General features: G+C 43.4%; 1 protein-coding gene across 1 annotated transcript in view; it reads left to right on the top strand.

Annotated features, from left to right (window-relative positions):
- RET (ret proto-oncogene) overlaps positions 1-26,841 on the top strand; it is a 72,529-nt gene that overhangs the window by 11,840 nt on the left and 33,848 nt on the right. Inside the window, exons 2-5 of the mRNA XM_072129381.1 lie at positions 19,967-20,206; positions 22,097-22,381; positions 23,879-24,120; positions 26,140-26,341. Coding sequence (XP_071985482.1) covers positions 19,967-20,206; positions 22,097-22,381; positions 23,879-24,120; positions 26,140-26,341 — 969 coding nt within the window. The remainder of the gene's footprint in view (positions 1-19,966; positions 20,207-22,096; positions 22,382-23,878; positions 24,121-26,139; positions 26,342-26,841) is intronic.

Below are 26,841 nucleotides of genomic sequence, written 5' to 3'. Positions count from 1 at the left end.
GGACACTAGCGATGGACGGTTTGTACATGTCAATACTCAATAATCTTATCTGACTGATACCTAGAGGCAGAGGAGGTAACAGAGGACCTGTCTGTATATTCTACTATTTAGGAAAGAAAAGGGAACACCTGGGCATTGCCATTCAATGTAAAAGGTTGATAATGTCAGATCTGATTGGACAGTGAGTGTAACGGCACAACCCAAATGGTAACATCTAATTGTCTTTAATTTAACAAAATTCTCAGGGGAATAAAAACAATAAATGGGTTAATTTAGGGGCTAAGACATGATGCTGGAGAATTGTCTACTAAACTAGCTATGTCTGGTGATATGTTAAGTTAAAGGGCTTGTCCAGCGGTTGAAGTTCCACTCCTGGCCACCGGTAGCGCATGTTATTTCAACTAAATGTCATGGGTGCTCCGTCCCATATTGCGGGCTCACCCGTGCTTCTGATCCCACCCCTGAAGGGCCAGCGCACCGCCATTTTCTACTTCCTGTGTTCCCATGTTCCTGCGTTTCCGTGTTCCTGCGTTCCCGTTCCCATCTGCCTGGACCTCCCGTTGCTGACCCCGGATTGGATTTGACCTTGCATCTCTGCCGCCTGCCCTGACCCTGTGCCTGAAACTGACCACAAGACTGTCTCCTGCCAAGGTACCTCGACCTCGGCTGCCTCCGCGGGCTAGTCTCACCTGTGGAACGACCTGGTGGCACCTGCCGCAGCAAGTCCAACCCGCTTTGCGACGGCTCTGGTGTTCTGCCACTTAGATTCCAGGCCCAGGTGTCGGCTAGTACCATCTCCTGATGGTGCAGTGGATCCACTCATCCCGAATCCTGACACTAAGATTCTTTCATTTTTATATTCCTGAGCTATAATCCCAGCACAAACCGTAGTCAGGGGTGACCTGCTATCCAGCCCCTGTAAGTGCTTATGAATATAATATTGGTAATAACAAGTAAAGAAACCTGATTTATTTTCTTTTTACTGGAAACCTGTGATTCACATGCAAGGAAAAGCTTCTTGTCCTTCCTTCCAGTGTATGAGTCACTTTCTCTTTCCAGATTCTTATTCTAGACTTCAGTGCACAACCAGTAAGGCACAGTATAGAGCCGAGGATCGTATAGATAGGTGGTGGTGTAGAGATACAAGCCGCGGAGTGTAACAAGAGGACAGTTCTGACTTGTTAATAGGATTTGTAGTAGATCTGGTGCCGGAAAAAACGACCCGAAATCCAGGATCGTAAAAGAGTCTGAAACAAATGTACCAAAACTTGTATTTTTAATGTGTAAAAGGATAAGTGTTCCCCAAGACATCGGTGCGTGTCCATCTATGGCGTCTCCAGTATTTGCTTTCTGCTTATGTCGTTTGATGTCGATGACAGAGATAACAAAAAAACTATTTCAGTTCTTGTAAATGGCTAATTTCAGTAAACCTGTTTAGGGTCCCAGAGGAGATGAAGGACTGATGACAGAGGGAAAGCAGCTGGTGGAACTTACACTGAGCCATTAAGTAGAATTAGGTCCAACCTTTGTTTGGTGGTCAATTACCGTAATGTATGAGGCTACGTTACTATGGACTCCTCTCTATAGAATTGGTATTAATGGTCAATCAAGAACTCTGTTTACCAGTGAAAACAATTAACACACAACCGAAAAATTTCACCCCCTTCTCCTGCGTTCTGTAGTTCTCTAGGGCTAAAGGGAGAACATCAAAATTAAAAATGCTGCCCCACAAATTCGTCATTAAAAATGACCTTTTATCACCTCACTATTATATCCTTCTATTCAAGTTGTTGGAGATGAATGTTCCTCCTTCAGACTGATAACAGGTGATAATTGGGTGATGCAATACCTGCCTTATTGTTCGCCCGAATCTTCCTGCCTGTGTTTTTGCCAATCTCCACTTCCGGTTTCTCCTTTGACACCCAGAATATGGCTGTTTAGTGGATTATTATGAAATCTGCAATGGAAGCGTCAAGCAGTCTGAAAACTTTAACTTCAAAGAAGACCAGAATTTTGCCCTTCACACCAGCAATACTTGCTGGTAAAGGGTTAAAAGCCCTCCGCATAATAATAATAATAATTCTTTATATAGCACACACAGATTACGCAGGTCAGTCCCTGTCCCCAATGGGGCTCATAATCTAATCAACCTACCAGTTTGTTTTGGAGTGTGGGAGGAAACTGGAGGACTGGGAGGAAACCCACGCAAACACTGAGAGAACATACAAACTCTTTGCAGATGTTGACTTTGGGACTTGAACTAGCGCATCAAAGCTGTAATATTAGCTAATGTTTTTCTGATATGCAAATGAATATAGAAGAGTCAGATTCTAAGTTGAAGAGTAATGTTTCTACAGGCTGCCAGTGAACTATGTCCACTTCCTGTCCTTACCAGAATGATGTCCCTCTAACTGCATGGTGTATTTAGTTCTGAGACAAAGGCTCAACAAGTTTGGGGAGCGATTGTCCTGGTGGGAGGAGGCAGATTTAAGCTGGGACATCTGCACTGCACTTTTCAACAAAGGAACAGTGGGGGGTGTAAGGGTTATTGTGCTTACATCCACACGAATGTGAGTATACACTTCTATGGCCTCACGGCACCGTACAGGGGCGGTACGGTGCAGCACACATGCGGCACTGTACTGCTCCATAGCCCGTAGACATTTCCTATCTTTCTATGTGATACGGTGCCGTGCGCTGTATATTCCTATGGAGAGCGGCGCTCATCCCCTGCTCCTCTCCCTGGCGCCGATGTATGACTGCAGTACTGCGATACGCTGGGCATACATCATGTAAATGTATCCTTAAACAAACTTTGAACTTTTATAAAGCAGGTGAAAGAGTAAAACCTGTGAATTTGGCGCACCGAGCATTATACACGAGCAAATATGTGATGAATGTACTGAAATCCTGAACATCTCCTGCAGTTCTCCCCTTCTGCAGAGCTATATGTGGTGTAACCTTTATTGGGGGAGCGCGGGGGATGTGATCAATGCTATTAGTCAATGGCCAATTGCCAGAAAATTGGATAACTCAATCTGTTGACCTTTGATCTCTAGAAGTGTAACTGCTCTCTAGAATCCTTAATTGGTGTCAGTAGCTGCGCGTCCTGTGCCGGAGAACGGGGAACTGAATTCTAGATGTTAGATATTGTTCCTGTATCTTGTTTTCTGAAGATGCACAGAGAAAACTGTCTATCCGGTCACTACTTCGCCCCAATCTTATGGAGGTTTCCATTATATTCCATCAAGTTCTCCATTCCCCATAGGGCTCCGTGTTTACAAGGTGCAGTTTTGCTTCTGCTGTTTAAAAGGGGAAATATTTTCGTGGGCTGCAGTGCTATATTTTCTGCTACGAATTATGACAGAGTCTGCTGAACGCAGATGTGCACTTGGCCTCTCCGGGGGCGTTCTACATACCTATACTAATATCAGAATGTATCATTTCTGTCATCTCCTCTCAGTGTCATTCCCATCCATTGCGTTTCTAGTTATCGAGTTATTCTGCCCCGGTGATGGGTGCAGTGCGGACACCCATGAGGTATCATCCTAAGGGTGGACAGTTTTTAATGACATTGGAGATGTGGCTTCTAGCGCGCCGGTTTTTATGGGATTGTAAAGGCCTAACAACAGCACCAAAATAAAACTTCCTTAATATAAGTAAAGCTGATGCAGATGGAGTGGAAAATATATTGGCCATGGCTTTTATTTACTGACTTACCAATAAATAACTAGACCTCGGCCCCTTCCACACTTGTGATTGTGATGCGCTGAACTCGTATCATAGGCGCAGCACGTGCTGCCGGGATCTCCTGGCCCCAACGCTGCAAACCAGAACTGACCTGACCTGACCTGACATGCTGAGTTCAGCTCCGGTTTGCAGGGTTCTGTTTGGGCCAGGAGATCCAGGCGGCGAGTGTGATACGAGTTCAGCGCATCACAATCACAAGTGTGGAAGGGGCCTTAAAGAGAACCCGTCATGCAAAATAACCCCCCTAAACTAAATATATGTTCATAAACTGCCATTAGAGAGCATTGCCTCTATCCCTTCATTGTCCCTCTACATGCCTGTAACCCTAAGCAATGAGGTCCTAAAGCTGTATGCAAATGACCTGTGAAATGTCCAATGAAGCATTAGCATATTCAAGCTGTCCAGCTTATTCATGAGTGGGAGGCACAGCCACACCCCCAGTGCATGACTGACAGCCTGTATAATGGTGTGAGGCTGTATAATGGTGTGAGGCTGTATAATGGTGTGAGGCTGTATAATGATGTGCCTCATGGTGCTGGTGGCCACGCCTTCTGCAGCCTGTGTGTGCATGTGTGTGTGTATAGGAGAGATACAGCAGCTCCAGGCAGCCATGTTACAGCAGAACATGTCAGGTACTTGTGTAGCTGATGTCTGTGTATGAGGAGGATGCAGCATGTCAGCAGATGCAGCACACACACTAGCAATGCTTTACTATACATTACACACAGACATGAGCAGGGGGAGGAGAGGGGAGGGGGAACAGGGGTGACATCACTGCCTCTGACCATGTGACCAGCCTCATTTACTTGATAAAAAATAGATGATTTTACAATGAATAATGTATGAAATCACTAGATAAAGGCTGGGATGGATCCTTGTGAGCTGCTCCAACAGGTAAAGGTGACAGGACAAGTGACAGAGACCTGATGACAGGTGTCCTTTAAGCCATAAGCCTAAACTGATTTATTCCCTAACGGGGGAATTTCACCGAGCAAAACAAACACGGTCCAAATGTCTGAGGTTTCTGAATGTAAATTGCTCCACTCCTCAGGGGATGGCAAGAGTTAGAGAAAACCGTGGACATGTGACCAACATTCTGGTAGCCAATAATCCCAGGTCACTGAGGGATGGGAGAAGAAACGTCCCACTCCAGGAAATTATTAGCCCCCCAGGATAACAAATCTCACACTCGAGGAATCCAATAGATGCCGATAATCCCATGAGGAGCCCTCCCAGGTTGGGTCCAGGTTCCCTACATGCTTTTCACGCCTCATTTCGTCATAATCATCCTCCTATCATGATATCATTCATTATGTAAAGTGAAGGTGCTGGGCAAAGAAAAATTCGGGTGAAGTAACAGGCACGGGGCGCGCCCTAAGAAACCGAACTGCAACACGATGAAATCTTGTTACAATTTGACAGTTTTCCCTCTGGCCTAAGGCTTGCTGCACACATAGCGGAATAGCTGGGGACGTTACCTCTGATTTTGTGGTGGCAGGGGCGGAGCTTAAAGTGGAATTTCGCGCTCCAATCTGTAACAATTCAATAATAGATCATAAATCTGAAAGACATTTTGTCTGGAATATGTGTATGAGATGTTCATACTCTGCATTGCTCCTGTATTACACAGCGGATAATTCAGCATGTAATACAGAACCGCTGGTCCAATGGGCTCAGACTTTGTGTTCTGTAGGAGATTTATCTGTAGCAATCGTCTCACACCCGGCAGGATCACAACGACAGATCATCTAACTACAGATAATATAGCGGATACCATTCACGTTAAATGATGGTCAGATCTAATCTTCTCCTCTACCTCTAGGAGTGATCGGTGTAAACTCCAATAATTCTGTACAGAAATAGGAGTAAAAAATCTACAATCTAAAAAAACAGAAATTAGGATAAAACTTTCACAATCTGGTATTAATTATTACATAAAAATGACACGTTCCCCTTTAATGTATAATCACCGGGTGAAGCCCCGGTCACTGCCTAGAAACCGACTTTAATTTCGTCACATTAAACAGAGTTTACAACAAAGCAAAGAGGCCAAACCCAATAATCCCAAGAATCTGCTGTCACACTCTGATGGAGCCGACGGCCATGGTGGACATGGACTAGAGTTCACTTACACAACTGTCTAGAGGGAACCTGTCACCAGGAGAGCCATTTTTAGCGCTCCCCCAGTCCCCAGAGCATAGTTCATACACTGCCAAAGAGTTTTTGTATAAAAAATAGGTTTTACATAAAAAAGATCGCTAAGCCAAGTGATGGGCGTCTTCATATATCTGAAAAGGACACATGGAGGAGCGGTTTCCCAAGGGTGGGGGAGGGGACTGCTCCTCTATAGCCCCTCCCAGGGGACGAGTGCCTAGTCACACAGCACATGGTATTGAAAGTTACTATATAACATCTTTTTCCGTAAAGCCCATTTTTTTTATACAAAAACACCTTGGCAGTGTATGTACTATGCTCTGTGGGGACTGGGGGAGCGCTAAAAATGTCTCTCCTGGTGACAGGTTCCCTTTAAATGATCATCAAGGGTTTCCACCATATTCTACCTAGGAGCTCACTAGACATCTTAGTACACAAAGGACACTGATTATTCCTGGTGACACTATCACCGGCCCAAAGACTTTCATTATGCTTTCTGAATATTTCATTTGATTCCATTTGATCACATGCAAAATGTCTACCGGGGCCAACAATAGGCGGGAGCCGCAGGAGACCCCAAGGTGTCTGGCTGTGAGGCCGCTGGGCCGCAGGTGTCAGGGAAGCCTGGGTTCTGCTGTAGGCCTCATCCCCACGTGTCTGGGCCAGCAGGTCAGAAGTAAGAAGAGGGCGAGGTTGTGTGTGTAGGCAGTATCCCCCGGGGGCACACCTGGTGCAGGGGACTTGTCGATGGCCGGTGTTATGAGGGAGACCTGTGATATTAATGGAGGACCAGGGACACCAAGAGGAGCCGAGCTCCTTAACTCAAGGTTCCTTTTGGCAGCCTCGTAACAGCAGCAAAACAGCGGGCGAGAAATAACTCCTATCCTATAGGGGGTAGCAGGGCTGTAGATGGCACCACCGGAGGGGTCCGCTTCACTGGAGCCAAGGGGGGCGACTGCATGTGCAGCAAGGACTGAGAAATGCCAGGAATGAAAGACGCCCAGAGCTCTACACGGAGCCTAAATTTAAAGAGCTCCTCCGTCTAGACAGTTCTGGAATATACTAGGCCTGTCAACCAATCACATCTCAGAAAAGTAAACTTCAGATAAACAAAACCCATTTAACCCTTAGTGGCAGACACGGCAGGAAATACTTGCACAAACATTGTCTCTGGACCATAGGTGGTAGCAATGAATCTATAGATAGAACAGCTGAGAAGGTCATAAATGGAGTCAGTGGGGGACATGTATTATCTCTGCTCGTCACATTGTCTCTTTTGTTGTTTTTGCGACTTTTTTGTGACTTTTTCCAGTACGCCTCGTTCTGCACCTTGTGCATGTATCTTTTGTGTGTATATTATGTATCTTTGTTTTCCAGATGTTCTGTGCGACTTTTCACTCATGTTTCACTTTTTTTTGCTTATTCTTGCTACTTTTTAGGTGCATATCAGCACCTGGTGCAAAGGAAGAATTTTTTCCATGGATCCTGTTTTAACATGTAAATTGGAATTATTCCACATGCTGAAAATGTTTAAAATTTTGCACAGTAACCTGTTTTTGGAACATTCAGAAATTTTTGCATTTTTTTAAATTTATTGAAAATTTTTACATTAACATTTTTTTTTTTAATTTATTGGTCACTTCTAAGGGTGAGGTCACACGTTGCGTTTTAATTGCATTTTGATTGCGTTTTGAAACCTTTTACAACAGCTGAGGAGAAGGCGATTTGCCTAATTACATTACTTTTAACATAACGCAATATAAATATGATGTTAACTAATGTGTAAGCATCATGTTTACTATACATTTTGTAAATGCAAATGTTAATAGTGATCTAATTAGGCAAATCACCTCCTCAGCTGTTGTAATAGGTTTCAAAACGCAATTAAGACGCAACGTGTGACCACACCCTTCACAGCCCATGTGACCGCAGCCTCATATGTCATCATCTCCCTGGGGTTAAAAATGCAGGACACAACCTCAAATCCAAAATTTACAATGGTTTCCACTCCTGCATGAACACCCCCCCTCCCCCCTCATGGCTTGTGTCCATGTGGATTTGAGACATTTGCAACAAAAAATCTCAAAATTTGTGCCTGCCAAGATAGGAAAAACAATGTATCACAAGTAAAAAGACAGGATCATACATAAGGTGCAAAAAAGAGCCGCCAAATGTCTCAAAAATTCACCACAGAGAGACAAAACTATGATACATGTCCCCCAATGACTCTTAAAGGACTTGACCTGAGCCTTATAGGAACTATAAGCTTGAAAATGGCATGGGAGACCAGGCTAAAGCCTCTCCACAAAGCTAACTGGGTGCAGAATTTAGTAAAGGCCAGTCCAGCGGGACATTACACATATAATTCTATACTACACTCATATTGAAGACACTTGTATCCTAACATCACATTCTAGCAGTGCAGAGAAGCTTTGAGGAGCTTCCTATCCCATGGAAGCTCCTCAAAGCTTGGGCCCCGCGGCTGTAAGAATACGATAGCCCTACAAGTCTGGAATTTACTTCCTACATATGGTAGGTTCTTTTAATCTGTGCTTTCAGGATCTTCGGCACCTTCAAAGGTCCTAAAATGGCTTTTGTATACATCTGTATTGAGAGCATGAACAGATGAATGAGGATTTAATTGGTGAAGGTCCTTCTCAGTATAAAATCTGATGGTTGGTTTGTGTAGCCCGGGGCCCCATAGAAGGCTAGGGCCCCGGGCTACTGCCCAAACTGCCTTTACTATAATCCACTAGTGCGTATTATTTTTTAAATTTTCACAGCAAAACATTTTGTAAAACATCTTAACTATACTTGCTTTTTTATGTTGTATGAGTTGTACAGTCTTTAAAATAATGCTCCACTTACAGAAGAGCACCTTACTTGTCACTGGAACCAGTGTCGGACTGGCCCACCAGAGTACCAGAGGATCCTTTGGTGGGCCCCCTGTTCAACGCTACTGAACATTGTTGGACTTGCCCACCAGAGTACCAGAGGATCCTCTGGTGGGCCCCCTGTTCAACGCTACTGAACATTGTTGGACTGGCCCACCAGAGTACCAGAGGATCCTCTGGTGGGCCCCCTGTTCAACCCTACTTAATACTGAAACCCCAGAGGTCCAACAGAAAGCAACCCAATTTGGAAGCAGCTAGAATCTGTTACCTGTCAGATAATGAAGAGTGGGCCCCAGATTAATTTTTTCTGGTCAAAGAATATGACGGACCTGCAATACCAGATGCATCCTATGGAGAAAAATGTCGTTTTTTTCCGGAAAGAAGGAATGTTGTATAAGATCTGTAATGTGGTTTACTCTTTACCATCTTGGACCTAATTCCTACTTGTGTCAGCCATATTGCTTATCACCCATCTTCCAATGTAACTAATGAATCTTTTTATAGCTCAGCTGTGGAGGACGACCAAACGATTCTTCAAGGGCAAATGATCCTTTCTGCATTTTAGAGATATATTTTGTTATTATACGACATGTGTAATAGCGTTCCGGTCTTGTGTGTCTTGCTCTTTTATATAAGTGCCCACAATTATTCTATTTTCAGCACTTGACTTTGGCTCTGAAGAGGTTAATTTTCTTGCTATTAATATGCACATTTTTTAAAAATCAATTTATGAAAAAGACACAATTGATTACTGAAATCTGAGGCTCGGTGCAGATGGTGTAATAGTAATATCTTTCCGTAATATTGGCCGCACGTCATTAATTAATGCCCCCGGTCTCCAGCAGAAAGTGAGAGGTATATAATTACATTAATAACATGCAGGTCATATTTTTGTTTTTTGCTTCATTTCCTCCTTCTTCCAGTAATGCACACGGCTAATTATGTGCAATGGCTTTTATTCCACGTCCCGGTAACACTATCCCTGGACTCTAATTGCTGGGATTTCTGAAGGACATTCTTGTTTGGAAAATAATATAATCCCAGTTAGACAGAGGCGACATTTCTGAAGATCTAGATACATTTCTGAAGATCTAGATACATTTCTGAAGATCTAGATACATTTCTGAAGATCTGGATACATTTCTGAAGATCTGGATACATTTCTGAAGATCTGGATACATTTCTGAAGATCTGGATACATTTCTGAAGATCTAGATACATTTCTGAAGATCTAGATACATTTCTGAAGATCTAGATACATTTCTGAAGATCTAGATACATTGCTGAAGATCTAGATACATTGCTGAAGATTTAGATACATTGCTGAAGATCTGGATACATTTCTGAAGATCTAGATACATTTCTGAAGATCTAGAGTTGGTAGCGTAGCCCTTCACCAACCTGAGCATAGGATGTACATTGGGGCTCATTTACTAAGGGTCCGAATCGCGCACTTTTGTCGGGTTTCCCAACAATTTCCGATTTGCCCTGCATTGCCGCGGGATTTTGGCGCACGCGATTGAATTTTGCCGCATTGGCTTTCATGCAAAATTGTGCGCCGTGGCCGACGGACAACCCGACGGATTAAAAAAAACCGCAGAATTTAAAAAATAATTTGTGTCGCAAGATCAGCACTTACATGCACCAGGATGAAGCAGGTGAACTCCGGCGGACCTCGGGCGCAACAGCAACACATGGTGGACATCGGGCGCACAGACCTTAGTGAATCCTGGCAGACCCGAATCCTCGTCGGACAAAGCGCCGCTGGATTGTGACTGAACCGGGTAAGTAAATGTGCCCCATTATGTTCCTTAGTAACCACAAATCTAGAACATTTTATATGAGACTTTGACTCCATCACAACAATAAAGAGGCCACAGTTCTCATTTGTAGACTGTGGTCTCCTCAAAGAGTTGATCACTTGGGGCGCTGGATGTTGGATCCCCATGAATCTTATCTCTTCTAATGAGTGGTCAACCATATCTGAGTTCAGGAAAACCCCTTTATGACTAATATACGGCCACATGTTATTCTAGAATTAAGTTGTTGTTGTGTCGCTGAACAATCATGTCACCGACAAGAAACGTCATCTCACAAACGAGCAAAACAAATGCATCGTTACACTCAAGTGTCATAAATCTTCCACATCTGGTCTCCATTGGGAAGTGACCTTGGATCAACCAGCTGTCAGAATGTGTAACCAAATAAATCCTCCCTCCTGGTCAAGTACCATGTTAGTTCTGAAAATCTAGAATTTCTCCATTGCAGCCCATAGAGGAGGAATGGGGGTACGGACCGGCGCTCAAACATCCAATGAAGCGGTGGAGCCTTGTGGAGACTTTGATTCTTTATTAACGACTTGCGAGGCGTTTCTGCTCCGTACCGGAGCTCTCATCAGGCTTCATTGGTCCGTACCCCCATTCCTCCTCTACGGGCTTTTGCAATTCCTTCCACCGTTACCTGGGACAACTGGCCCGGGTGCAACATGGATGTTTTGAGACCGGCTGCCATCATTTACTCCAAGACCTATTGTCAAGGCTTCCTTTCACCTAACTCCAGGCGAGAGCTTTACCATCACTTCTCTGGTTCATTTTACTCTCTCAGCATCACACTAGGGCCGCGCCCTTCTCTCTTGTGCTTATTCCCCCTTTGGATAGACGCACGGCTCGCACCCATGTGCCTCCACTCTCCAGGTACCTCTGTCTAAAAGAACTTTACTTGGCACAACATGTCCATTAAGTGAGCTTGTAGCTTATTTCTTGGGCCTCATTCAGATTTCATTTTAGCTCTATGTTGTGAGAATATGTCTTCCTCTTACTCCCGTCTCTCGTGAAAGTGGGAGGAGGAGTCAGCAACAGCCATTGATTGATTAGTGTTTCCCCAGTGATGTAACTGTCCTTCTATGGATTGTTAGATCAGTGTTTACTTCCCATGGCATATTCTCAGTGGAGGCCGGTAATGGATGCAATACTTTGAATCCATCCCCCATAGCCTCACCGGCCTCTGCTGAGCATGTACGTTGCCCGGCAGGAGGGAGTAGGATGGAAAAGCACAGCTTGTTCTGTCTTTCAGTCCTGTGATTTCTGCAGGATGCGATCTATACTACTATACCTCTGTCTACCGGTATATGTATCGGTACACGCATAAGAGTGAATAGACCACAGACTCCACAGTCTTATTTTCCACCAGATAACTCATGCTGGATGTATCAGGAGTAGTTTAGAACTCTGGAGTCGTACTTTTAGCTATTAGTTGGTCTAACTTATGTCAGAGTTTTCTGGTGCCCTGGTTAGACCACGCCCCTTTTCCAGGGGCTGCCCCCCTTTTTTCAGACAATCGGGAAACTGCCCGAAAATGGTCTAAAACCTACAATAAGTGGTGCATTTCATGCGGACATTTACTCCAGAATTTCTTCATGTTGATTATTCCATATTTTCTGATGCATCTTCCAAGTGTATAATAAAAAAAGATGTCTAAATGTAGACTTGAGGTGCATTTTGGCATTTTATTTTGGGTGCGCCTTTAAATTATCTCAAGTTATTTAACATGTGACAGAACTCCACCAATGCATTCTTATAAGATTTAGGGATATTTTATAAATCAAAAGTTGGATGGTTCCATCAACACTTGGGTTGTTTCCCTATGGAAGCCTCTTTTAATATGCCTTCTAATATCATATAGATCTGATAGGGTCCTCTATGAGCTTGTTTGAGTAGCACTTACCAAATCTATGTGATAAAGTGCTTTGTCTACTTAAAGGGGTATTACGAGGACAAGTTTCTTATATGTACTCAGGATAACAAAATATCACATTCTCTAATTCACTGTTATTAACAAAAATACAGCATTTCACAGATATAAGTCCAACCTGCCTCTATCAGTCCTGTTGGGCACAATTTCAGAGTCCCCTGGTTTCTGACACTGGATCTTCTGACTTCAGGGTCGGGCTGCCATCTTGTTGTCCTGTCGGATGCTGCACTGAGCTTCTTTCTGCTTCCAGCCCCCACCATGTATTCCTGGACGAGCTCACACTGTCTTCCTGCCAGCAAACACATCACATTGTGAGGAGAGTAAAGCTTCAAGCTACAGGCAGATAAGTTCTTTATCTGGGGGAGAGGGAGGGAGGCACATGAGATCTAACAGTGTGTTGTGGCAGAGCAGAGATGTTGCAGGGCTAAGAATGTCATTGTGTGTAATATGCATCTCATCGATCTTATCATCTCTGATCTGCATCATCTCTTTCTGTGTCAGATACTAGTACAATGTTCCGATGGTAAATGAAAGTGAACTTGTACCCTGATAATCTAAGCACATTGTCAGCACATAGGGATCATTATGTGTCTGCTTAGACGGTCCCTGTGTGCGCTCTGGGATTTTACTGAACATTACTCAGTGATAGGAGCTAAAACTGAGTAAATTGTTAAATTTGATCTTTATTGAGTAAGTATCACTAGGTTAAAATTTGAGAATTTTCTTCCACGGGCAAACCCCTTTAAGGTTAAGATTTTGTAGTATAAATGTATTGCTGCTATTAGACTACAGTTCCCATAATCCTCATCTCCCTGAGCCTGTATAAACTCTGTGGCTTCTCACAGCTGGATCTTCCTTCTGCCGGGAGCCTAAGGTCCTACTCCTACGTCTTTGCCTTTCCGTATAACACCTGCATTGTGGAAAGTGATGCTCAGTGGATTTCCAGTTGAGGCTACTTGAGGACTGGAGTCTGAAATATTTGACCTAGGTCACGGGACATTTTTGAGAATGTATCTCATTCTAGGATATAGACACATCTGTTGTCCTACAGTTCAGCCTGTTGATTCCAAGGTCTCCAAGGGATGTGGTATCTGCTCCTCATTTTTGGATATGACCTCACTTAGAAATGAAAATTGATGGTTGTGTTTTCCTGTCAACATAACAGGAGGAAGGGGGGGGGGGGTATTATTTAACTATTTAATCCAGGAATTTATTTTGGTTTTTTTTTCCCCATGGTTGGAAACCACTCACAGCATTATGTACATGTTTCTATATAGAAAATGATTTGTTTCTGATTTACTGGAGGGATCACAAAACAGGATTAAAGTTTCTTAAAGGAAATCTACCACCAGGATGAAGGATTGTAAACCAAGAACTCTTATTTGAGCTTTTTGTGCCCTGGTCTTTACAAAAAAAAGGCTTTTAAAATTATGCAAACGAGACTGAGGAGCTCAAGGTTTCTTAGTTGTTATTGGAGCCTCGAGCCCTACTGGCTCATTTGCATGATTTTTAAAGTCCCTTTTTCTTAAAAACAAGGGCAGAGGAAGCATAAAGAAGAGCCGAGCCTGGCAGAGGTGGCAGACACTTGGTTCACAATCCTTCATCCTGATCCATTAATGGGCATCTACTAGCAGGATGAAGGGCTGTATGCAAATTAGTTGGAGGGGCTCCAAGCTCCATAGGTGTTACTCCGGCTTATTTCATGGAAAATATAAGGATGTTTATCATGTCTGGAAAGGTGGCAAAGTTTTTAAATCTTATAAATCCTGCTTTACTTTCTCTGTGGTTCCTTTTAGCTTTGTTACACGTAAATTTTGTCTTTGCCTAAACTGGACACAACCAATGGTAATCTAAATGCCCAGACTAGTTTGGATGGACTTGCCTCAAATTGGGCTCGGTGCTCCCGCTTTGCTCTGGTGCAACCTCACAAGTAAGAGATATCACAGGATTAATAGGGCGCTCAAGAAGATTGTTCTTACCTCGTCCCCAGCAGTGGTTTTGTCATTTTAGGGGACATCCAACAAATTATATCCGTGGAACCCAAAAATTCACAAGATACGGAAGATAAGGGGGCATTGAAGGATTCACTGTAGCCGGTCTACTCTGGTAGCTGTTACCTTATCTCCCCTCTGAACAAAAGGATGGGGCATGGTGAACTGTATTGGGTTGGGGTGATGAAGCCCCCCCCCCCTCCGATTGTTGGTGAGCAGGTCCTGCTGAAATCAGTAAGCCTGATACAATGTGAAGAGTAATGTAATAAAGCAGAGACAGCAGAGAGGTCCTGGAGAAGCTGCATCCGTGTTACTGATAGTTTAAAGAATAGAAAATCTGTATAAGGCAAATTTTAAAAAAGTTGTCTATCACCTCCCAGATAGTAGTTTGCCCATCGTAACACAAATTATGGAAGTGTAAGTGTTTTACATCTCCGGTCTTTAGTTATTTCCTTTAGTTATTATGAGCCAAAACCAGGAGTGGTGAAATAGAAAAGGTGCAAGTCTCTCCATCTCTGTAAGGACAAATCCAAAAGCTTTGACCCAAATAAACACTATATATACATTAGGTCATTATAAATATTTAATTTATTTAATTTGGAAACAATGGAAACACTAGATTAAAAACCGTGCATAACCAAAAGATAGAGCAATGAAATGTGAATAGGGAAAAGACAAATTAGGGATGGGACACATAATAGGAGGATCTAAATGTAAAATAGATGGATACAAGCATAAAATGTTACAAAGAATCATAAACAAAGTTACCAAACCAGGGAACAAGGTACATAATGTGCAACCCCCGACACGTGTTTCGCCAACTGGCTTTATCAAGGGGAGACTCCCCTTGACAAGTGCATTAAATAAATGAAATATTTATAATTACCTAAGGTATATAGCGTGTATTTGGGTCAAAGCTTTTGGATTTGTTTCTATTGGAGCATAGGATTATACAGTTGCACTTGATGTAAAGTGTCCGCATCCTTGGCTCCCCCACCGTTTGATGTAACCATCTCTGTAAGGACAAAAATTCGAGTGTGGAGCAGCACTGTGTAGAAAGATAAAAAACGGGTGCAAAAATCTTCCAAAAGGGCTTAGACATCACCCACCATGGTAGCAAAAAAACAGCGTAGAAGCAGCACTCCGTATAGTGAAAAAATCTTGCTTTTATTCCACCATAATCTACAATGTGCAACGTTTCACCTTATCATTAAGCATGCTTGAAAATGCCTTTAATGATAAGGTGAAACGTTGCACATTGTAGATTATGGTGGAATAAAAGCAAGATTTTTTCACTATACGGAGTGCTGCTTCTACGCTGTTTTTTTGCATCTCTGTAAGGAGTTGCACCTCTTGTGTGTGTTCTGCCTCGCCCGATTTTTGGCTCAAAATAACTGAAGGAAATAACTGAAGATCTAGCGGAGATCTGAACAAGCCGCAATGAGAAGACTCCATCCATTACAGAAGGCACAGCGCCAACTCCTATTGGATCTTGACAAACAACTTATGGGCATGCGGGCCGGGTGTTGGTGAGTAGGTCATCAATTTTAATTCCCAAAAAACCCTTAATGTACCCAATAATAAACCCCAGTTTGTGACTTTGTCTTTGTTAATGAGGATCTAAAAAACAATTGTAAGTGCAAAGCTTTGTCCATAAGTGTGGAGTCATTAATTCCACAGCCTCTTGTGTGTCACAGTGTAGGTTTCCATCCCTGGCCGGATAATTCTCCTCTCAATCAATCTTCTCCCACAGGGGATGTTACATATTGATATTATGCCACATCTCATCCATATATGCTGACGAGATACAATTGCAGAGAAGTCCGAGCCGGCCATGACCCTGCGGCGGTTTTCATCGCTCCCTCTTTCTTCTCAAACTAATAGGAGGGTCTGTCATAAATACAACCCCAGCAGCTGACAATTAATAAGTGGAAGTGTAGCTATTGATTGATACTTAATACAAGATGGACGGGGAGCACTCGGGTTGCATTGTGGTCAGAAGATTTTTTTCGGAGATACAATATCTGGGCTGTAATTAAAGCTCAAACACGAAATACATTATTGGCTTGTAGGTCAACTGCTTTTGTTAGAAGAGACATTTTGTCATTTGACACAATGGGGCTTATTTACTATGGGTCCACAGATCGCGGTTTTTAGAAATTTTCGGGATTTGCGCCACTGTGACGGCTATTTAGAAGGGGATTGTGTTGCACGCCAGCTTTCATGCGCAAATTAGGTGGTGGGCACGTGATTTCATATTCAAATTGTGTCGCAACCAATGCACTTACATGCACCAAGAAGAAGGTGAACTCCGGCGGACCTGAGCAGGGAAGAGACACATCCAGGATACCAGGCGCATGATCTTGTGAATTGAATTGCGCCGGAGTGCATGATCGCCGGACACTCTGTATTTCGGGAACTCCTGTGGCCAGGTAAGTAAATGAACCCCAATGTAGGATATTAATGGGGCACATTTACTTGCCTGTCCAACGGAGTTCATTCAAAGTGCATTGTCCGACTCCAATGCCCTGTGCTGCGATTCACTAAGATCCTGCACCCGATATCCTGCATGTGTCACTTCCCCGCTCAGGTCGCAGGAGTTCACCTTCTTCTTTCTGGTGCATGTAAGTGCAATGTCCGTCGTGTATAATGCGCTGTGCGGGGAGTCACTAAGATCCTGCACCCGATATCCTGCATGTGTCGCTTCCCCGCTCAGGTCCCCGGAGTTCACCTTCCTCTTCCTGGTGCATGTAAGTGCATTGTCCGTGTATAATGCGCTGTGCTGCGATTCACTAAGATCCTGCACCCGATATCCTGCATGTGTCACTTCCCCGCTCAGGTCGCAGGAGTTCACCTTCTTCTTTCTGGTGCATGTAAGTGCATTGTCCGTGTATAATGCGCTGTGCGGGGAGTCACTAAGGTCCTGCGCCCGATATCCTGCATGTGTCGCTCCCCGCTCAGGTCCCCAGAGTTCACCTTCTTCTTCCTGGTGCATGTAAGTGCATTGTCCGTCGTGTATAATGCGCTGTGCGGGGAGTCACTAAGATCCTGCGCCCGATATCCTGCATGTGTCGCTTCCCCGCTCAGGTCCCCAGAGTTCACCTTCTTCTTCCTGGTGCATGTAAGTGCATTGTCTGTGTATAATGTGCTGTGCGGGGAGTCACTAAGATCCTGCGTCCGATATCCTGCATGTGTCGCTTCCCCGCTCAGGTCCCCGGAGTTCACTTTCTTCTTCCTGGTGCATGTAAGTGCGTTGTCTGTGTATAATGCGCTGTGCGGGGAGTCACTAAGATCCTGCACCCGATATCCTGCATGTGTCGCTTCCCCGCTCAGGTCCCCGGAGTTCACCTTCTTCTTCCTGGTGCATGTAAGTGCATTGTCCGTGTATAATGCACTGTGCGGGGAGTCACTAAGATCCTGTGCCCGATATCCTGCATGTGTCGCTTCCCGCTCAGGTCCCTGGAGTTCACTTTCTTCTTCCTGGTGCATGTAAGTGTATTGGATGCAACACAATTTGAATATTAAATCCTGCACTCAGTCCGAATCAGTCGGATTGTCCGACGGCCACGCCCACCGACTTCTGTCGCATGAAATGAGCGCACTTGCACCGCAATCTGATCACGTGCGACACAAGCCCCAATTAAATACCTGTCACAGCGGCGCAAATCCTGAAAATCCAACGAAAGTGCGATCTGCGGACCCTTAGTAAATAAGCCCCATTGTGTTGCAAAGGGGTGCATCAAAAAATTTAATTAACCAAAAGTTAATTTAAATCCCGACCCTGAGACCACCTCTATAAAAGTCCAGAACAGATACATCACTTCAGTCTATTCCTTGGGAATACCTGGATATTACACATCATTACTGCGTATATAGCCAAAGACTTTATTTGTTTCTAGTTTCTTAAAGTTCTTCAATTATTCTACGTTACTAGAAGTTAACCATAACATCGCTACATAAGATTTCGTTTTCTTTGTGTGAAACTATGAACCATAACCCACAGTCTAAGTGAAGAAAGTTTTCTGTTTAACCAATAGTCTGCATAATCCCTTCACTAACTAAGGTTATTGGCTCTGTCCCCAAAAAATCTCTGTATATTAGGTTTTTATGCCTCTAGCGCCACCTGTTGGCACTAACATCTAGTTGTGTTGGGAGACCTTTTATAATTCTTTTTCAGCAGCTTCCTCTTTCTTGGGAACGGAGATAAAATTGCCGACCCCAGGGGTTACAATGGGGGTTTTGAGTCTGTTCCCCACTTTTGAGTAGAGAGTAATGTGACCCAGACTTTACCTCCTCCAGCTCCAGGCAAACAGAAAGGGGGAGCCAATCAAACGTGGGTTAACAAAATAGGTAAAGAAAATGGGGCGTTACTAGATGGTGGGTCACTTTATGGGGCATTATAAGTGGAGTCCATATGAGGAATATACAGTGCGTGTGGGTGGGAGGGCACTGGTTGGAAGACATTATACAGGAAGGGGCATCACACAGGATACGTAGGGGGAAAAGCTGTGTATTTGGGTAAGCAATTGGCTAAGTGATAGAAAACAGAGGGTTGAATCCTCAGATTGGGCTTAAATTACCAGTGGAGGCCACAGGGGTCAGTAATGGGGCCAATTATTTTTAATAATTTTATAAATGACCTCACAGAGTTTCAATATTTGCAGATGATACTAAGCTGTGTAAAGTAATTAATACTGAGGCCGATAGTTTAGCATTACAGAGAGATTGATGGAAGCTTGAGGAGTGGCCAGAGAAATGGCTGATGAGGTTTAATGTAGATAAATGTAAAGTTATGTTACTTAAGAACTAGAGTGGTGTGCAAAGACGTCCACATCATAAATTTATATCAAAACATGAATGTATATGATGTGGAGTGTAGACGTTCTGTCGTCATCACTGCAATGAGCTGTGGTGAAGGTCAGGGGGGTAGTCCCTATCATTTACAAATGTTAACCTTCCTCTAGGTTTATACTGTGATTACATTTATTTCAGGGATCAAATTTAAGAGCCACCTAGTACAGTGCATAGACCCTGTAATATGTATAGGGAGGACTAAATGGGGGGCGATTTGTCCCAGGATCAGCTGTGCAGCAGCCGCAATCCTCATGCAATGTACATATGAACAGTGACATCTAGTGGCCATTTTTGATAACTGCATGTTTGTGCAGAAAATTGAGCCAAACAAAATATTATTGCACTACTTTTTGTACATCATTCAGAATTATACTGAGACAACTGATTTTCTCAAATTAAAGTATTAATAATTAAAAAAAAAATTAAATGACTAAAACTTCAAATGTCATTGTAAGAAGACAAGTAATGTTAGTACCATCGCTTCAATACTATATTGTAAAGTTCTGCATATGGTGGACATGGATTAGGAAAATGATAAATATCCTTTAATAATAATTCTCCTTCGTCTTACAGCTGCTTCAGGACTATATCTTCCAAAAAAAGAATACTTTGAACATTTACTCCCGGAGCAACCTGCTGGATCCATCCTATTACAAGTCCATGCACTGAGGGACCACCCCGGAGAGGTGCCCTACTACAGCCTATGCAGGACCTATCAAAAACAGAAATACATCCACTATTTTCATGTCGATGAGCGGACGGGAATCCTCTATCTCAATGAGACCCTGACAAGTGAAGTCTTCAATGAAATGAGTAAGTGCAATAGATTCTACACGTCGGATGATTTTTAGATGTTTCCACTCAAATTCTTTAGTTTCCTAAGAAGCAAAACTCTATTTATTTTTTGTGTTTTTATCTTTTACTTCCCTGTTTACATAAGCTACAGCTTTTTATTCTTAGAGAAGTCTCAGAGCCACATGAGGGCTTGTTTTCTAGAGACAGGTCTTACTTTCTAGCGGCACAATTTACCATCCCGTACAATGGACATACAAATCCCACATGCAGTGAAAGTTTGATGTTTGGTAATTTTTCCATTTTCTTACAGGTCTTATTCTCAGGGACTTCACTGTCGATTCAAATTAAAATTCCTTTTTACGATTGTGGATACCAAATGCATGGAAAGTTATGGATATTTTAATAACTTTCCTGTAATGTCAATGTATGGAGCTGTGGAAGGGGTCATTTTATGATTTTTGTGATGGGTTTCTTTAAGCGCTTGAAATGAAAAAATTTTTGATGGTAAAGCTCCACAAAGAGCAGCCACATTTATCTCTGCTACATTGTTAGAGAAATCTACCATCAGAATCCATCATGATAAAGCACTTACTCATAGACCCAGGCATCGGGGTCTGTATATGTGCTATCCATGGCTTCCAGGGACGTAACTACAGTTACGCGGCCGTTATGGGGCCCGCAGTGTCAGGGGGCACCATTATTGTTCTGCACATTGTACAACAATATGTATGTAACATATATTTGTGATGTATATTTGCTGTATATGTGTGTATCCGTGATGTGTATGCTGTACGTCTGTATATGGCACTGTATGTGTGTGTATATGTGATGTGTATTATGTATATTTTTAAGCAGGAAAGGGGCTATGGGGCCCTGCTTCTCCTAATTACTCCTCTGCCTCCTTCCTTCTAAAAATCAGCCTTAAAAATTATCCTAAGAGCCCTGGGGGGGCGGGGGGGGGGGGTTGGGGGGTTACATAGTAAAAAAGTCCTGTCGTCTCTGGTGATTAAACCTTGTTTTCTCCAGACGGAGACAGTGTCCTCTCGTCAAGATCCTATTGGCTTAGGAGGCAGAAAATTGACCTTGCATGCTGTTAGTTAATCTATGATCTACTAGTATTCCCAGGTCCTTCTCACCAGAGCCCTCTATGCTGTAGCGTCACAGGCTATAACATTGTGCTTCCCCCTGCTCCCTCAGCCCCCTCTCACTGCCTGCTATAATCACACACAGTAGGAAGGGGAAAGTACTCCTGTGCAGTGTAAAAGCTAATGAAGCTGCAGCACAGTGGGGCACTGGTAATCTTGATAATTTAATTATCTAAAGGGGAATCTGTTTTGACTACGAAATACTGCAGTATTGGGTATGAGTCCTGGTGATCCGTGTGATCATACCTTTTGAACCTAGTGCAACAGGAGCAAGCCCTCACACCGCTTTGTAGTGATGGGAATTCCAGCTCTTCTTAGTGAGCTGGCTCATTAGGCTCCGTTCACTTAGAAGAGCCGGGTCCTGAACGGCTCCCTATTGAATATATAATAGGGAGCCACAGGCCAGTCAGTTATCCTACACCACTCCACTTTTTATGGGATTAAAGGGGGCGTGGCGAGCCGGTTAGGGGTGGAGTTAATGTAGCCATCGGCTCAATGAGGGAATCAGGCTCCCGTCGTTCATTAACCAGAGCCGGCTCTTTGTGCAAGTTGTTTGCAAACGGCACATGACTATTGACTGCTTTGCTCTTAGATATCTGCTTTGAGCTGCTCCACAAGCCCTCCTTCCTGCTCTGAGTAAAAGCTGTGGAAGGTCTTTAGCTGAATATATTTGTTGAAAGGTCTTGGAAGTTTACACATCTCACAGCACAGAACAGATTGTGATAAGTTATGTTTATTTATTTTATGCTTTTGTTTTTGCCAGGAAGCTCATTAATATACATATTACGATTGAAAATAAAGGTGTCGACCTCTTCATCACAAGATCACATCTGCGATAAATCGAATTCTGCCGACATTGGCCTCTTACTAAAAGACTACAGAATTCCTAACTGCTCCTCTGTAGAACCAAAAGACGTTTGCTTCGGGAACACGGAACTTTCGTTCCACATCAAAGAAAACCGACCAGCCGGCCGATTCTTCCAGTTCATTCCCCACTTCTCGGCTTCTCAGTGCCCTAATATCAGTGTCGGCTACACGCTGCTGTTAGGTAAAAATTAAGATTAAAAAATCATATTTATTCAACAATGTTTACCTTGTATGTTACCAAAAAGTCCGGGTCAGGTCCTTCTTTTTCCCCTACCTTTCTTCCTGATTTAAGCCGTTTGTGTCAATCAGTTTTCTATTATGTCCTCCACTGACAGCTGATTTCTAGTAACTTAACACTTTCAGACAGTCCATGGATATTCTAATCTCCTTATAGATGTAACTCATCAAGTGAAATATTATTTAGCAATATAAAGAGTTAATCATTAGCCTCCTTTCCTTATCTCTCTGCTCTGTACAGATATACTGCTCAGTGCAGGAGAAATAAGAGGAAAAGGGCACAGAGAAGAGGTTTTCCTTAAAGAGATTTTTCCACAAACTAAAGTTAGACCCTATCCACGGGATAGGGCCTAAGTTGCTGATTAGTGGGGGTCTCTCATAGACCCCAAGAATGAAGGGATTCATTGGACTCCTCGCCGCTGAGATCGGCGAGTGCGGCGCTCTGCAATTTCCGTCAGCTCCATTAGGATTAATGGAACAGAACGGTCATGCGCAGCCGTCTGCTCCATTTGTCTCACGGAGCGACGAGGAGTCCGACCTCGTTCTCGTGATCTGTGGGGGTCCCAGCCTATGCCTATGGTGGGAAATGCAGCTGCTACTCTTTAATTAAATGTACAGTAAACTTACCTCATTGAAAAAAATGTCCAGCAGCCTCCCCTCATCAATAAAATGTCCATCAGCTTCCCCTCATCAATAAAATATCCAGCAGCTTCCTCTCATCAATAAAATATTCATCAGCTTCCCCTCATCAATAAAATGTCCAGCAGCTTCCCCTCATCAATAAAATGTCCATCAGCCTTCTCTCATCAATAAAATGTCCAGCAGACTCCCTTCATCAATAAAATGTCCATCAGACTCCCCTCATCAATAAAATGTTCATCAGACTCCCCTCATCAATAAAATGTCCAGCAGACTCCCCTCATCAATAAAATGTCCATCAGCTTCTTCTCATCAATAAAATTTCTATTGGCTTCCCCTCATTAATAAAATGTCCAGCAGACTCCTCTCATCAATAAAATGTCCAGCAGACTCCCCTCATCAATAAAATGTCCATCAGCTTCCCCTCATCAATAAAATGTCCATCAGCTTCCCCTCATCAATAAAATGTCCATCAGACTCCCCTCATCAATAAAATGTCCAGCAGACTCCCCTCATCAATAAAATGTCCAGCAGACTCCTCTCATCAATAAAATGTCCAGCAGACTCCTCTCATCAATAAAATGTCCAGCAGACTCCCCTCATCAATAAAATGTCCAACAATAAAATGTCCATCAGCTTCCCCTCATCAATAAAATTTCCATCAGCTTCCCCTCATCAATAAAATGTCCAGCAGACTCCCCTCATCAATAAAATAACTTGGAAGCAGACAGCCGCATACTTTGTTTAGTGTTCACTCTATGGTATTACAGACATATAACAACACTTTGTTTTTCCCATACAGACCAGCATCTCCCTTTCCAGTACAAACCTGATACGTCTGAAGTATTCGTATCCCGTCCCCTGGACCGAGAAGAGAGGGAAGACTACGACCTGGTAGCTAAATGCATAGTAAAATCCAGCACCAAAGAGGTGAAGTTTGAGCAGTCCTTCCGTATCATGGTAGATGATGAAGATGACAGTCCTCCGTTTCTCCCTGAGGGAATTGATACTGCAAATGCTCTAGTAGAATATGAAAGAAAGGAAGTAAGTTATTATAAAGTATAATAAGTTATGGTGTTATTACAAAAGAAACTCTTAAAGGAAACCCACCATGTGATGTGATGCAGTATGAAGCAAACATACCCTGAGACTGCTGTAGCTACACTGATGCATAAACATATCTTGTTTAATCTCTGAGCTGAGTGGTTTTGCTGAAAAAACAATCATAACATTCAGGACCTTGGGAAAGCTGGATTGCTTCAGCCTGACATTGATAAACGTATTGCACTGAGTGTTCTAAACCGTCCAGACAAGACTAATCAACCTGAGCTGGATCTGTCTCCAGAGCAGTGCATACTTAATGTGAGAAGAGAAGCCGGGCCCCAGCACAGAAGCGACAGAGCTTCATTATCATCATGTTATATCTGTTTTATCAGCAAAACCCCTCAGCTCAGGGATTAACCAAGATCTGATCCTGCATCAGTGTAGCTACAGCAGTCTCAGGGTATGTTTGCTTCATACTGCATCACATCACATGGTAGGTTTCCTTTAAAGGGGCGCTCTGATATATTTGAATTAAACATATATTTTGGGGAGTGCTGATTCTACTTGCAGAAATTAAAAACAGGTATTGGAATCAAGTGTGTGTAAGTGTGTGGGGGGCAGGATATTAGGTAATTTACCAATATACATCTATTAATACTTCTGCTCCGTTCGTGTGTAAGTTGAAGCCTCCTGTCATTCACCTCATCAGCAAGAGAATCCTGTCCATAAAATGGCCACAGATAGAGGGTCATTTGATCTTATCTGTCCATGAACAATCGCCCTGCCAGGACCTTATGAAAGTATCCATAAATATAAGATTATGGTCTTGGCAGGGTGATTGTTCATGGACAGTTGGATATCACATCACCCTCCATTTGCAGCCATTATCTATTTATCTATCTATCTATCTACTATACCTTCAGCATAGCACATGATGGGGCAGCTTGAAGACTTGGAGTCTCTCCTGCCATTTCCTGCTGTGGAGTGTGAGGTGATGGGGGAGATGGGATGGATCTGCAGCTTGTGTCTGTGCAGATTATTTGTGTATATACAGGTGTAGGGAAAGCTGATGGAGAGATAAGTGTAGTTGTGTGGTTACTACATTAGTTAGTGCTCCTGGCAGGACATTACTGAGTGCTGGAGCACTGAGCTGTGAGGAGAATCAGCTGACAGTAGAGAGAGAAGAGGGGTGTGTCTTCTTCTGTAATCAGCTCCTCAGTGAAGACTGAGGGGGTCATTTACTAAGGGCCTGATTCGCGTTTTCCCGACGTGTTACCCAAATATTTCCGTTTTGCACCGATTTTCCCTGTATTGCCCTGGGATTTTGGTGCATGCAATCGGATTGTGGCGCATCGGCGCCGGCATGCACGCGACAGAAATCGGGGGCGTGGCCAAATGAAAACCCGATGGATTCGGAAAAACCTCCACATTTAAAAAAAAAGTGTTGCAGGACTCACGCTTACCTAGACCAGGAACAGGCCAGTGAACTTTAGGGCATTCCGGCGGGCCTCGGGGGAACTTCAGCGCAGCAGCGCCACCTGGTGGACGTCGGAGGAACTACCTTAGTGAATCGCCGGATGACCCAAATCCACCGCAGAGAACGCGCCGCTGGATCGCGAATGGACTGGGTAAGTAAATCTGCCCCTGAATGTGCCCAACAACACCTATCTGAGAGATCACTGATATCAGGGGGAAGTCTGCAGAATACAAGAGGAAGGAGCAAGATTCGGGTAACTACTCCAATTGCAAAAAGGCTTAAAATTACCTTCCCTACAACATATCAAAAGTTTTTGAAATGACGGTTACACTTTAAGTGACAGAAACAAGTGTTTTATTTCTAAGGATCTGAGCTGCGTTACTTTTCAGTAAAATAGGGTGAGATAAAGTTCTGTAGTTCAGATTGTGACGCAGAAGTCATCATTATAGAACAGAGCTTCTACCCAATGGATGAACGACCCTACGGTATCTGTATCCGGCACAGTAAATGAATTACTAACGTAGTGTTTACCTCCCACACAGGGGACTGTTCTGGCATCACTGGTGGTAAATGACCTTGACCTGACTCCGTCCTTCCCGGTAGACAATAGTCACAACAGATACACAGAAACCATCATGAACCGCGAAACCTTTGTGTTAGAGAAATTCCAAATCAAACGCAGTCTAAAAGAGTTTCAATTCTGGCGAAACGACAGCATGATCCGAGGAACAATCCATGAATTTAGTAAGTAGTTACAAATCTCTGCTATGTCCAGTCTAAAGGGAACTTGTCATCAAGGAAATTATATTCCAGTTTTCTATCTGCAGGCAGCATGTTATAGAGCAGGAGGATCTGAGCGGACTGTACATAGTGTCCTATCTGCAGGCAGCATGTTATAGAGCAGGAGGAGCTGAGAAGATTGTACATAGTGTCCTATCTGCAGGCAGCATGTTATAGAGCAGAAAGAGCTGAGCAGATTGTACATAGTGTCTTATCTTCAGGCATCATTTTATAGAACAAGAGGAGCTGAGCAGATTGTACATTGTGTCCTATTTGCAGGCAGCATGTTATAGAGCAGGAGGAGCTGAGCAGATTGTACATAGTGTCCTATTTGCAGGCAGCATGTTATAGAGCAGGAGGAGCTGAGCAGATTGTACATAGTGTCCTATCTGCAGGCAGCATGTTATAGAGCAGGAGGAGCTGAGAAGATTGTACATACTGTCCTATCTGCAGGCAGCATGTCT

The sequence above is a fragment of the Engystomops pustulosus genome, chromosome 11 (genome assembly GCF_040894005.1).
Source record: "Engystomops pustulosus chromosome 11, aEngPut4.maternal, whole genome shotgun sequence".
NCBI lineage: Eukaryota > Metazoa > Chordata > Amphibia > Anura > Leptodactylidae > Engystomops > Engystomops pustulosus.
The sequence above is the reverse complement of the archived record's forward strand: the minus strand, read 5'-3'. Positions and strand labels throughout refer to the sequence as shown.